The sequence below is a fragment of the Cetorhinus maximus genome, chromosome 7, assembly GCF_964194155.1.
Source record: "Cetorhinus maximus chromosome 7, sCetMax3.hap1.1, whole genome shotgun sequence".
Taxonomy (NCBI): Eukaryota; Metazoa; Chordata; class Chondrichthyes; order Lamniformes; family Cetorhinidae; genus Cetorhinus; species Cetorhinus maximus.
Window position 1 is genome coordinate 96,650,391 of NC_135885.1, and position 13,981 is coordinate 96,664,371.

The window sequence follows — 13,981 nt, forward strand, 5'->3', positions numbered from 1 at the left end:
AATTAATCCTGAACAATCCATTGTTCTTTATATATGCTGGATATTACTTTGTATTTTACATCTTTTACTGAATGTCGTGACTAAAATCCCAACTCAGATTCCTTATGGAGGATGACTTTGACTTCTGTTGCCTGGTTGTCTGAGGAATGAAAGGAAAGTTGACAGAAGAGTGGGCTTTCTTACATAGTTTAAATGCACCTTGTGGGGGAAGGTTTCCTCTCTGTGCTATATGTAATGAAATTGTAAATCTATTTATAAAGATTTATGATTTTATTAGCCATAGCCGCAGAAGAAAACTTCCACAGTCAATCAATCAAGGAGCAGCAATGATGGCATTCATTGGTATAGTCACCACTGATCCCATTCCATCCTCCTAATTGAGAAAATATGGACCTGAAGGAAGGAAGTGACAGAAAAAGGGACAAAAATTTCAAGGATTTTTAAAAATGACATATTATGCCATACCCGATACCATCTATCTTACAGGTCTTGAATGTGCCATGCACTATGATTGATTCACTTGTAAACAATTGAATCTGACAATTCTAGAATCAGACACTAGGTATTAAGAGCTAATACAGGTGACAGTAAAATTATCTTTTTGTAGAATAATGCACACTTACTATAATGTTAATTTATGATAAGAATACAGGTGTAACAATGCTGAATATTTATATACATTTAGCCTGCATTCCTTATCTCATTAAAGTGTCTATCTATATTTTAGCTGTTACTCAATTTAGCTGAAAATTTTTTTGATGCTTTGGACTGTTAATAAATTCATTGCGCTAAGTGTCCCAGCAGTATAATAATCATGTCTAGGTTAGTGGCAAGGCTTGAATGGTGTCGAAGTCATAATATAATTCCATTCATTGCTAATACTCAATATTACATTTATATTAAATGATAGGTAAGCTAAGATATATTTCTACATGTGTTTTGACTCTGATCACATTATAGCAGGGTATGAAAATGATTTAAAGATGTAAAGTTTAATTTATGGCTGAATCTGGTTTCAATATTTGTTCAGATTAAAATTTCTGATTGAACTTAGTTGAAGAAGACCATCAACCATGAAGGGGAACCATTATCCCATTTGCAATACACAAGTTCAGGCAGATTTGGAGCAGAAAGCAAATCTTGGACAATCTAAGATTTTTCATCCAAAACAGATACTCTTTTTTTAAGAGTTTCACAGCAAAGGCTACTGGTGCCAAGGATTATTTTTACATATTCATTCTCAGGTTGTTGGCATTGCTGGCAAGGCTGTAATGTATTAACCATTCCTGGTTGCTCTGAGAAGGTGGAGGTGAGCCTTCTTTTTGAGCTCATGCAATCTGTAAGCTTTGTAGCTGTTTGATATAACTTGCTGGGCCACTTCAGAGAGTAGTTAAGAGTCAACTACATTGGTATGGAACTGGTCCTATAGGCCAGATTGAGTTCCTACAACACTCTGATAGTTTCATGGTCACTTTTCCTGGTACCAACTTTTCATTCCCAGATTTTTAAACCTGAATTCAAATTCCTAAATTACCAGAGTGGGATCTACTATCTACCAAACTAAAGTACTGATATTGGATAGCAATATTTAATTGCTATCGTTTAAAGGGTACAAATGTAAGAAAAAGTCTTACAACAACTTTATCTGGAACCTTTAATGAAATGAAATGTCCAAAGAAGCTTCACAGGAGCATTATAAAACAAAGTATGACACCAAGGCAAACAAGGAGATATTGGGTCAGATGATGAAAAACTTGGTCAAAGAGGTAGGTTTTAAGGATTGTCTTAAAGGAGAAGAGTGTGGTAGAGAAGAAGTAGGTATAGGGAGGGTATTCCAGAGCTTGAGGCCTAGGCAACTGAAGGCAAGACCACCAACAGTGGAGCAATTAAAATTGGGAATGCACAAGAGGCCAGAATTAAAGGAATGCAGATATTTCAGAAGGTTGTGAGACTGGAGGAGATTATATAGTTGGGGAGGGCACGACCATGGAGGACTTTGAAAACAAGGATGTGAATTTTAAATTCAAGACATGGCTTGACTGGGAACCAATGTCAGTCAGCTAGCACAGAGGTGATAGTGGAATGGGACTTGCTGCGAGTTAAGACATAGGCAGCAGAGTTTTGGATGACCACAAGTTTACCTATGAATAATATTAACATTTTCTGATCATTTTGAAAGATTTAGTATTTTACAGATCTCTTCATTATCAAGCATTAACTTTACAGGCAATTTCAAAGTAAAACTTAAGCTATTTTATCTAACATTAGAAAATTGGATATTGTGCCTCTTTGAAAATGCTCCACTGGTAAACCAGACTGCCTTTCTTGACCATGATAATTGCTTTAAAGCAGTGCATGCTGCACAATAGACTGTACTGCTGTCCATTGAGGCCGAGTACATCTTTATACATGGATATTCTGCTCAGTGCCCTCCAAATACCAAGGACATTTTCAATGTTGATAAAAGGTCACCTGTCAGATTGGCTATGTAATAAGAATTAAGCACTTCAGGAGATGTATCTGAACATATAATTTTCTACTTTAAAAAGTGGAGATTGTAATATTGTTAAATTATACTGGTATGAAATCTAAGTAACAGGAGCTTTCTTCAAGGTAGTCACGTGCTGAAGTTTTATTGTCCACAAATCCAAGATCTTAGAATATTACAGCACATGAGAGAGTTACTCAGCCCATTGTGCCTTTGTCAGAACTTTGAAAGGAATATCCATTTAGCCCCATTTTCCACTCTTTCCTCATAGCCCTGCAATTTTCTTTCTTTTCAAGCATATATCAAATTTCCTTTTGAAAGTTACTATTGAATCTGCTTCCACACCCTTTTAGGCAGTGCATTTCTCTGCATCTCCCCTCTGGATCTTTTGCCGATTGTCTTAAACCTGTGCCTTCTGGTTACTGACCCTCCTGTCAGTGGGAGCATTTTCTCCCTATCAACTCTGTAAAAAACCCTTCATAATTTTAAAGGTACCATTTTATTCCCATTTAAAACAGGCAAACATTTATGGTCTTAATGACGGTTTGTATATCAGAATATTATAACATTGCTGAACATGCCCTTCAACTTTGTTGATCTTGACATTTTGCGTGCCATTTATGAAGAGTTAATGGGGTGCATGTTAGCATGCTGCTGCAGTGATTGATTCAAGTTTTCAGCTGAATGAACTGTAATCTCGATCTCAGGAGACATGCTATAAAGAGTTGCCAAAGATTACATTTTTCATAACCCTTTCAGTAAAATCTTTTGGGACCATCGCAATGAAAGCAGCTTCTACAGGCAGAACTGTAAATTTTCACCTTCTGACGCGAACAGTATTGGAATTGCAAGTATCATGCAATGCTGAGAAAGCTACAAAAATAAACATTATCTACAGTAGGACAGCAAGCTAGCTGCAGAAGTGAATGCAGTAGACATTCTCTCCAAGAAAACCTTTGTTCCTTGAAATTTAAGTAGTAGCTTTATATAAACAGTTGAGCAAATCATAAACCCTGGCTGCCAATCAAAAAGGTTTTTTCCTCCATTTAAATGCTATTCCAACATGAGGGTAGGAATTACTCATGGGAATGTTAATATCCAGATGTTTAATATCTACATTTAAATAGCAGAGTGAGGAATTTAATACAAATGCATTAAAAATTGATATAACACCACCAGCAGAAATTTCCACATTATGGGGATCAGAACTGGTGGAAGAACAAACAGGAATTACTAGAAAAACCACCCCAAAGTTTTGAAGGATGATTGGGAGAACTCGCTGCACAAACCCACCTCTTACAATTTTAGGAGTATATTAATCAAATTATAAACACAAGTTTTGAAAATAGCTTTTGCTTGTTAGAATTACTGAAATTCCAAGATGTTATTGTGGTTGAATCTTTTCACAACATTGGGAGGAATTTTAACCCCCGAAAATGAGCAAGTTTGGGTCAGGCAGGAGGTTAAAGTGTTAAAAATCTGAGCTCTAACCCCAAGCTTTCTCCATAGCAGCCACTTCCAATTTTAATAGAGAACGGACATTGAGCGACAGGCAGCTCAACCCACTTCCATGAGGCAGGTTGCTTGTTTAAATATTAGAATGAGACTGAAAGCCTCATATTTATCCATCATTTTAAATTTAACTTTGACCAAATGGGTTCCCTTGGCTTTGGGAACCCACTGGCTCCAGGAAGTCATGGACTGCTAGATCCAGGAGATAAATGCTGTTCTACTTACCTGCTAAATCCAGCTTAGCTGCCTTGACAGCTCCCCGCAACCGACACCCCTCTGAGTGTTCTGATATCCCCACCCCTCTCACCCTTTAAGCCTCCAACTTTCCCACTTGGCTCTTTGACTCCTTAGGCTTTCAATCCACAAGTCCCCCACCTCCCCCAGCCTCTGATTCCCCCATTAACCATGACTTGTGATCCCTTAGGGAAGAATTTTCCCTCCCCCGTTGGGGGTTGTGCTGGGGTGGGAGCTAGCGCAAATCCAATCGGCGCCACCATTTTATGTGGGTTGGCCAATTAAGGCCCGCCCAGCGTGATGCACGCTTGGAAGTGCTGTGCGCTCGCTGTGTGGGCTGGGGGTATTCAGGGCCTGCGCTCTTTCGCGGTAGTGCCTCAGGGAAATTAGTTTAAGTTGTGGGAAGTTTAATAAAGGTGGAAAAAAATTTTACAAACATGTGAAACTGTCACATGAGCTGGGACATGTCCATTCATTTTTTCAAAAATTTTAATTTAATTAACAAACCCTTCATGAAACCTCAAGTGTTGTTGGAGCTGCATTAATCCAGATAAGTGGAGGGTATTCCATCTCATTCCTGACTTGTGTCTTGTAGATAGTGGACAGACTTTGGGGAGTCAGGAGGTGAGTTACTCACCACAGGGTTCCTAGCCTCTGACTTGCTCTTGTAGCAACAGTATTTATAAGGCTAGTCCAGTTCAGTTTCTGGTCAATGGTAACCCCCCAGGATGTTGATAGTGGGGGAATTCAGCGATGGTAATGCCATTGAATGTCAAGGGGCATTGGTTAGATTCTCTCTAGTTGGAGATGGTCATTACCTGGCACTTATGTGGCGCGAATGTTACTTGACACTTGTCAGCCCAAGCCTGGATATCGTCCAGGTCTTGCTACATTTGGACATGGGCTGCTTCAACATCTGAGGAGTCATAAATCGTGCTGAACATTGTGCTATCATCAGTGAACATCCCCCCTCTGACTTTATGATGGAAGGAAGGTCATTGATGAAGCAGCTGAAGATAGTTTGGCTTAGGACACTACCCTGAGGAACTCCTGCAGTGATGTCCTGGTGCTGAGATGACTCTAACAACCACAACCATCTTCCTTTGTGCTAGTTATTACTCCAACCAGCAGAGAGTTTTGCCCCTGATTCCCATTGACTCCAATTTTACTAGGACTCCTTGATGCCACACTCGGTTAAATGCTGCCTAGATGTCAAGCCCAGTCACTCTCACCTCATCTCTGGGTTTCAGCTCTTTTGCCTATGTTTGAAGCAGAGCTGTAATGAGGCCAGGAGCTGAGTGGCTCTGGCGGAACTCAAACTGAGCATCAGTGAACAGGTTATTGCTAAGCAAGTGCCACTTGATAGCACTATTGATGACCCGTTCCATTACTTTATTGATGATGGAGGGTAGACTGATGGAGCGGTAATTGGCCGGGTTGAATTTGCCCTGCTTTTTGTGTACAGGACTTACCTGCACAATTTTCCACATAGCCAGGTAGATGCCAGTGTTGTAGTTGTACTGGAACAGCTTGGCTAAGGACATGGCAAGTTCTGGAGCACAAGTCTTCAGTACTATCACCTGAATGTTGTCAGGGCCCATAGCCTTTACAGTATCCAGTGCCTTCAGCCATTTCTTAATATCATGTGGAGTGAATTGAATTGGCTGAAGACTGGCACCTGTGATGCTGGGGACCTCTGGAGGAGGCCGAGATGGATCATCCACGCAGCATGTCTGGCTGAAGATTGTTGCGAATGCTACAGCCTTATCTTTCGCACTGATAGGCTGGGCTCCCCCATCATTGAGGATGGGGATATTTGTGGAACTTCTTCTTCCAATGTGTTGTTTAATTGTCCATCACCATTCATGACTGGATGTAGCAGGACTGCAGAGCTTAGATCTGATCCGTTGGTTGTAGAATCACTTAGCTCTGTCAACACTTGCTGCTTATGCTGTTTGGCACGCAAGTAGTCATGTGTTGTAGCCTCACCAGGTTGACGCCTCATTTTTAGGTGTGTCTGGTGCTGCTTCTGGCATGTCTTTCTGCACTCTTCTTTGAACCAGGGTTGATCCTCTGGCTTGATATTAATGGTAGAATAGGGGATATGCTGGGCCATGAGGTTACAGATTGTGGTTGAGTACAAATCTGCTACTGCTGATGGCCCACAGCGCCTCATGGTTACCCAGTCTTGAGTTGTTATATGTGTTCGAAATCTATCCCATTTAGCATGGTGGTAGTGCCACACAACACAAATGAGGGTGTCCTCAATGTGAAGATGGGTCTTTATCTCAACCTTGGCAGTGTGGTGGTCACTCCTACTGTTACTGTCATGGACAGATGCATCTGCGGTAGGCAGTTTGGTAAGGATGAGGTCAGGTATATTTCTCCCTCTTGTTGGTTCTCTCACCACCTCCTGCAGACCCAGTCTAGTAGTGGCGCTACCGAGCCACACTTGGTGATGGACATTGAAGTCCCCCACCCAGAGTATTTTCTGCACCCTTGCCAACCTCTATTCTTCCTCCAAGTGGTGTTCAACATGGAGGAGCACTGATTCATCATCTGGGCAGGGGGGGGTTGCAGCTGTACGTGGAAATCAGCAGGAGGTTTCCTTGCCCGTATTTGACCAGGTGCCTGATCTGATTGTTGCCTGAACTCTTCTTTCCTCTCTACCCCTATACCCTTTGACTCCCTTGTCAATTAAGAATCTATCTAACTCAACCTTAAAACTATTCAATGACCCTGCTTCCACTGTTCTCTGGGGAAAAGAATTCCACAGACTAACGACCCTTTGAGAGAAAACATTTTTCCTCATCTCCATCTTAATTAGGAGACCCCTTATTCTCATCTCTCTCACAAGGGGAAACATCCTTTCAGCACCTACCTTGTCAAGGCCCCTCAGGATCTTATCTGTTTTAATAAGATCACCTCTCGTTCTTCTAAACTGCAATAGATACAGATCCAACCTGTGCAACCTTTCCTCATAAGATAACCCCTTCATTCCAGGGATCAGTCAAGTGAACCTTCTCTGAACTGCTTCTAATTCTATTATATCCTTTATCAAGTAAGGAGACCAAAACTGTACACAGTACTCCAAATGTGGTCTCACCACACCAATTTTCTGGCAATAGTTGACAGATTTTGTCATTTAATAAGTGCAGTCAACTCTGTTATGACACATGGGCTACTAAGCCGGTAACTTGTTGCAAAATTGCATACATTGATTGTGTCTCTGACAGAGAAGGATGTATATTCATTACATGAAATCTGTGTTTTATGACCTTGGTGCAATTTTGATATTAGTCAAAATAACTTTCCTCACGTTAACATTTTAAAAATAAAAGTATGTGGTCATTATTATGGTACATTGCTTTACTACAAATTTATTTACTTGGAAAGGAATGAGTTTCAAAGCAAAAGAAAAATAAATTTTGGATTCATGCAATACTAAAATATCTCTCTTGCTTTTCCAGAGAATCTTAGAAGGTGAGAGTGGCGCCATGACCTTTGACCCTTTGCTGGATCACAATGGAATCTGTTGTGCTGAGTGCAGGCGCAGTTATTCACATTGCCAGCGTATATGTGAACCCCTGCGTGGCTACTACCCTTGGCCTTATAATTATCGAGGGTGTCGTGTTGCTTGTAGATTGATCATGCCTTGCTCCTGGTGGGTAGGACGCATACTCGGTTTGGTGTAAGCCACTGAAGAAGTCCCTTTTTTGAAATGGAGTTCCACCCAATGGCAAATAATTATTGGCTATGAATTTAATAAATGGTTATTGTTGGAAAGAATTTTTGGAAAGAGATACAATTTAATGCCTTTGTAACACTATCCATTAAAGCACCTCAGTCCATGACAACATACTTTCTGCAGATGTACTGTTATTGGAGTTTGGTTTAAAAATTGAAGTGCTCCAAACCCCTCCAAATTGTGTAAAGCTAAACAATATTAGGCAAAAGTAGAATTGCATAAGATGATCCTGTTTATATAGAAAATTGTATAGACATTTGTAATTGTGCAATAAAGCATGCAGCAACATGTATGTGTGCTTAGATTCTTATTTGTACAGATAATATAACCAATTGGTGGTGTATATGTAACTAAGATTAAAGAGGCCAATTAATACAATAGAACTAGATGACTAGGACTGTTAAATGCCTTTTGTCATTAAGCTCTGGAATTTTCATTTTCCAATTATTAAATAATGTCGTGCATTGTCATGTGTTGTTTTCCAATTAAATTCAATTTTGCTATGTGCAGCACAGACATTCAAAAAAAATCAACACCATTTCTTGGCTGTTTTTAGTAAATAAAACGAATCAAACTGTAAGAATTTGCCCTATTGCGTGTCAATAACAAAAAAAAGTTTTTGTTTAAGTCTGCAGTGATGGCGAAATGCGGATTTCATTTTCCCTGGTATGCTGAGCTCTTGATGTCAGCTGCATTTCTGTAGATTGACAAAAAGTAATGGTCAGGGGCATTTAGAATGGAGAAGGGCAAAGTGGAGGTATGATGGCCTGCCCCCAAACTTCTCTCAGGACCCAGTTTTAATGGAAATGGCAGAACCATGGCAACAGGCTATCTACCTACTGCCTAGTCATCTGCATGAATGCATGGCCATGGCTGTGGAGTGAAGTATCTGATTTATACCCTCAAAATAGTCCAAAGGATAAAACAGAAGTGTATACTTAAAACTAAAAAAGTTTTGTGATGGATTATAGCATCCAAGTAAAGGTGCAAGTGAAGATCGGAAAAAAAATTCTATTAACTCCTCCACTGCTCCAGCTAATTGTGTTGGACAGGCATAAGAAACAGATAGATTACCTATAAGGGAAGACAGAGAAAAAACAACTAACAAATAATAGATAAAAGGAGTAGCAGAAATAGATATAAACAAAATCATAATGTGGAATTTTAGCCCCTACCAGGTACAGGAACGGAGGCGAATGTGCATAGCAGTTTGTGCCGCTAGTCTACGTACCAGTCCCGCATCTCCTTCCCACCCTTGGGCCATTATCCTAGAGGTTGGGTGGGAGGGACAGCATCCCTGAAGGCAACTGACCCGCTTAAAGGCTGATTCAGGCCTGTTAACAAGACAAACTAGGAATTTTCAGTCAGGAACAGTACATCCTGCAGGTAGTGGAAGACACTTTAATTGCCTGGAGGCAGCCACCCAGCAGTAGGCCCGGGGTTTGGGGGTGGGGGCGGAGAGGGGCAGTGGGAGGCAGCACTAAGGTGGCCACTTGCGAAGGTTAGGAATACTGGACACAGACCATGCCCCACTCATCCCACCAACCATCACACATGCACAGATGCAGAATGGCTATGAGTTAAGTCCTGCCAATATAATTAATTACAACAAGCACAGAGCATTGCTGTTGCAATTGAATTAATCACCTTATGAAGTTTATTAAGTAATAATTACCAATGATAACTGTACTTATATATGAAGTGTGTTGTGAAGCTATGCTTTAAATCAAAAAACTATTTTTGAATTTCCTGGCAGAAACCCCTAAGTGATTTTCTTTTTAAAACTAAAGCCACATTCCAGTGTTTTGGGATCGTAGTCAAAGATGGCTGCACACTTTCATCACTGTACTTCTACATTCCAAAATATTGAAATAAAGACAATCTGTCTGCAAAACCTCACCAGGAACAATTCTCTTAGGAGATGAATGGGGTATCTCTTATCCCAATAATAAAGTATCCAGACAATCATCTGAGTGCTCAACTAGTTGGAGACAAACCAATAGACATAACACTTGACAATGAGACCCTGACTGAGAAAAGGATTCCCAGCTATGATCTAATCAAGGTAATTGGAATACACTAGACATGACCATATTTGGGTCACTGGGCAGTTGGAGAGTGAAAGACATGTGGCAAGCCAACCCTTTGTGTGTTTAAGCACTTGTTTTCTCTATAGAACAGAGCAACCAACAAACACACTGAAGGAACAAGACCCTGAGTGGGTTCCTTCTCTCTCTCTCTCTCTGTCTCTCTGTCTGTCTCTCTCTCCCTCTACAACTTGCAAGTTGAACACTTTCTGCCTTTCTGCTAATTTTGACCATTCAAGTTCCACAGACAGAGATTTTAAAAAGAACTGAACCCAATGCTGTTGCCTGCAAAAGAACTGATAAATCATCTGTCTACAGCATTAAATTTCCTTGGCCCCAAAAGCAGCAGGACCACTGAGTGAAAGCCACAGGACCATTGAGTTCAGCCTGAAGCCAGCTGGGTCACCAACCTTCAAGAGCCCTATACTTTTTTAAATTTTACTGGACTCTAAGTTTCTCAATCTATCTCCCCCACTCTGCAATCTATTTGTGCATGTGTGAACATAGTGTGTGTGCGCGTTGTGAAAGTGGGAGCATTGTTATTATTTTTCTTAGGCTGGGTTAAGTACAATAAAACTATCCTTTTTTCTTTTACAAAAATTCAAGAAAATCTGCCTGACCATGTATTTTATGTTCACAGCACATAAACAGTTAAGTACTTATGGGATTGGCACGATTATCCGTTTTTAAAAAACCCTGTTGCAATCAAAAAGAAGAGGGAAAAGGGCAGAGTCATTCCACCCCTCCTCACCTGATCATAACAAACATAATAACTAATATATATAGTATAATAAATAATAACAATATCAACAATTTAAAGCAATTATGCCACCATGGAAATGATTTTATATATTTGTCCATTCCTAGCGGTATTCAGAAGTTTTTGGCTCCCCAAGAATTCAGAGTACGTGTCTTTGCATTCTTCTGAAAAATTGATGCCGATCTGGAGCTCTGCTTTCACACTGTTCACTTCCAGCTTGTTCCTCTCGTTTGTCCAAGTGGTGGTAATCATGGAGAAAATGTGTTTTGTATGAGCATTGCTGCATGGCGTGGAGAATATATAGGAGCTGATTTTCTTTATGATTTTTTTTTCCATGGGCTTTGCTGATAGTTTCAGGCATCTCTCCTCATTGGTCTCAGGGTAGGATAGAACACTTTCCACAATGCTGAATTATTCATTTCGCTCATCCATTTCAATCTCTTTAAGATTGCACAGTTGAACACCGTCACAAAATTCTTCAAATGACACAGCATTTGCAAGGGCTAATTTGGACCTTCTGTTCTGAAAGCTGTTTTCAGACAAGTCATATCTGTCACTCAAGTACCTCTTGACTTATGGAAAGTGAACAAGTCTCACATTTTCTTGCCACATTTGGTGTTAATTGCTTCAGTCTGTCATTCACTGAGTACCCAAAAAACTCGTCCTGTATCCTTCTCTCCAAGTTCCTATTCAAATCACTCATTAGCTTATACAACAACAACAACTTCTATTTATATAACACCTTTAATGTAATGAAACGTCCCAAGGTGCTTCACAAGAGCATTATAAAACTATGTATGCAACCAAGGTCAGGTGATGAAAAGTTTGGTCAAAGAGGTAGGTTTTAAGAAGTGTATTAAAGAAGGAAAGTGAGGTAGAGAAGCAGAGAGATGTAGGGAGGGGATTACAGAGCTTAGGGAGGACCAAGAGGATGATGAACAACTTTGCTTTCAAAACTTCAACGCAGTCTGTAAATAGTTTCAGAGAATTGCTGAAAAAGAGGAAGTAAAACTCAGGTACTTCATTGTCATCCCCCTCCTCCGCGAAGCATCTCCACAGTATTTTGACACACTTTTCCTTACCTACCTTCTGAAAGTAGATTGTCACAGTTTTCCAGCATTTTAGCAATCTTGTCAATAGCCGACAGTAGAGGAAGGCACCTGGTCGCAACGTGCCTCAATAGATTGCACTCCTCTACTTCAATGAAGCCACAGAACTCTCTCAATTGCTGTGTTCTGCTCACAGAAAAGCTAAAGTGAGCAAATATATTGAGAATGATGTTTTCTACATTTACATAAAGGTTTCCAAGAGCATGTCTTGTGGCATTGTGCAAAATATGAGCCGAACAGTTGGCTGCAACAATGTTATTTTGAGCATCTTTAAGTTTTTGGTAAACATTGTTGTGCTTTCAGTAATTAGCAATTGCATTGTCAGCTGAATATGGAGAAAGTCTCTCTAGAGATCAAAGGTACTGAGTTTGGATAATACTTCTGCTATGAATGCTTCCGAGGTTTCCTGGCCACAATGTAGAAATCCAACAATAAATGCTGGACCATCTTCTCAAAATTGAAATATCACAAAACTAAGAGGAAACACTTTGTTGCACCTTTGTTTCAGACATCAATTGCCAAAGGAAAATAATAATTTGCTTTAATATAATTTAAGTACTTCTGTGCAGAATATGGCGCTAGAATGTTTTCACTCAGTGTTTTCACTTTGTTTTCCCTCACATCAGGCCACGGGGAGTCACTGTAGATTTTTTTTTTAATCAACTTCTATGCTGCAGCCAATACTCCTATAAGACTGATGATGCCTCACAGCATAGTAGACTTTACATAATTCAGCAGCTGTCACTTTATCGTTTTGTGGCAACACAATCGATTTAAAAAAGCTCAATGATGATGTATATCGAGTATTAAATTTGTGTTTTTCTGACAAAATGCACTGATTTACATCTCCCTTTCCTCAGCAGCTGACATTGATATCACATTGACACAATATGAAGAATGTGTGATGCTCGCTCTCCCTGCTTTTATGCTATGAAATCAAATTCTGTTGACTATTCCGGATTGAACATTGTTTTTCTTTTAGGCATTTTGAATTTGTAAATGGTGGCATGGGTGTCAGGATACACTCACTGACCTGAAAATGATTTCATGATCAACATTTAACTAATGAGACTGTTAGGATGACCATTTGGATCCGTCCAGCCTCTATTTGGTTGATTTTGATATCACTCATTTGTGAATCATCTCCACACTGGTTGGCAACTGGCCACAACTGAATGGACCTTCCCTCAGGCTAAGCTATGGCATTGTGAACAGTGTGGCAATCAAAATACTGAACCTAAGGGCATCCAGTGCTGGAATTGGGCCAGATATGCTGAAATCAGGACTGTCTGGTACAAAACTGGACATCTAGCTACTCTAGCCAGCACAACAGGCAGGCTTAGAGGCCTTCCATGCCTGTCTGGCTTCAACCTCAGGCCACCCTGTGGAAGAGTTTCTGTCCACAGTGGTGGCCTGGCTGCAAAGTATTGTGTTTTATGCCTCGGAGGTATGCAGAGATGACACTCACCAGGTTGTGTGCGTGAACAAGAGCTTTCTTACAGTGCTCCAAAATGTCATGTTTCACTGCTCCATTTCAGTTTCTCTAACCACAGCCCCAGGGTTGACACACAGCACACAGTGAGCAGTTGATAGAGACACATAATCAAACACTGAACAATTAAACACATCTTTTCCCCCTTGTAAAACTAAAGCACCTAATTTTAAATTAAGCCATCCTAATCAAGTGTATGGACATTGAGTCATTTCTTAGATTCCAGAGTGTCCAGAATCCAGGGAAGGTCAGGGATAGGTTAGAGGTTGGAGTAATCAAATACCAAAGATGTCATGAAACAAAAGGCAAAGGGAGCGGTAACATAGTAGTAAAGAAACAAAGCATTGTCCCAGAGTAGATGTTAATAGCAGAACAATTCCTTGATCTGTGTTGGTCTTGATAGAGGTGATGCAATCTTGTGGTCATGTTTTGGCCATTTGATACAAATCTAATCACCAACTTCAAATTATAGTTACCTTGTGCATGTTCTCTTGTCAAAGCACGCTTTTGCTTTCCCTCGTCACTTTGCGATTTCTTCTGCTTTTGCTCTG

General features: G+C 40.2%; 1 protein-coding gene across 3 annotated transcripts in view; it reads left to right on the forward strand.

Moving 5' to 3' along the window:
- The window catches only part of cnmd (chondromodulin), a 69,802-nt gene extending 61,350 nt beyond the window's left edge, over positions 1 to 8,452 (forward strand). For all 3 annotated transcript variants that reach the window (XM_078545872.1, XM_078545875.1, XM_078545874.1), the window contains exon 7: positions 7,705 to 8,452. In XM_078545872.1, coding sequence (XP_078401998.1) covers positions 7,705 to 7,929 — 225 coding nt within the window. In that variant the 3' untranslated portion in view covers positions 7,930 to 8,452. The remainder of the gene's footprint in view (positions 1 to 7,704) is intronic.
- Positions 8,453 to 13,981: the final 5,529 nt, after the last annotated feature.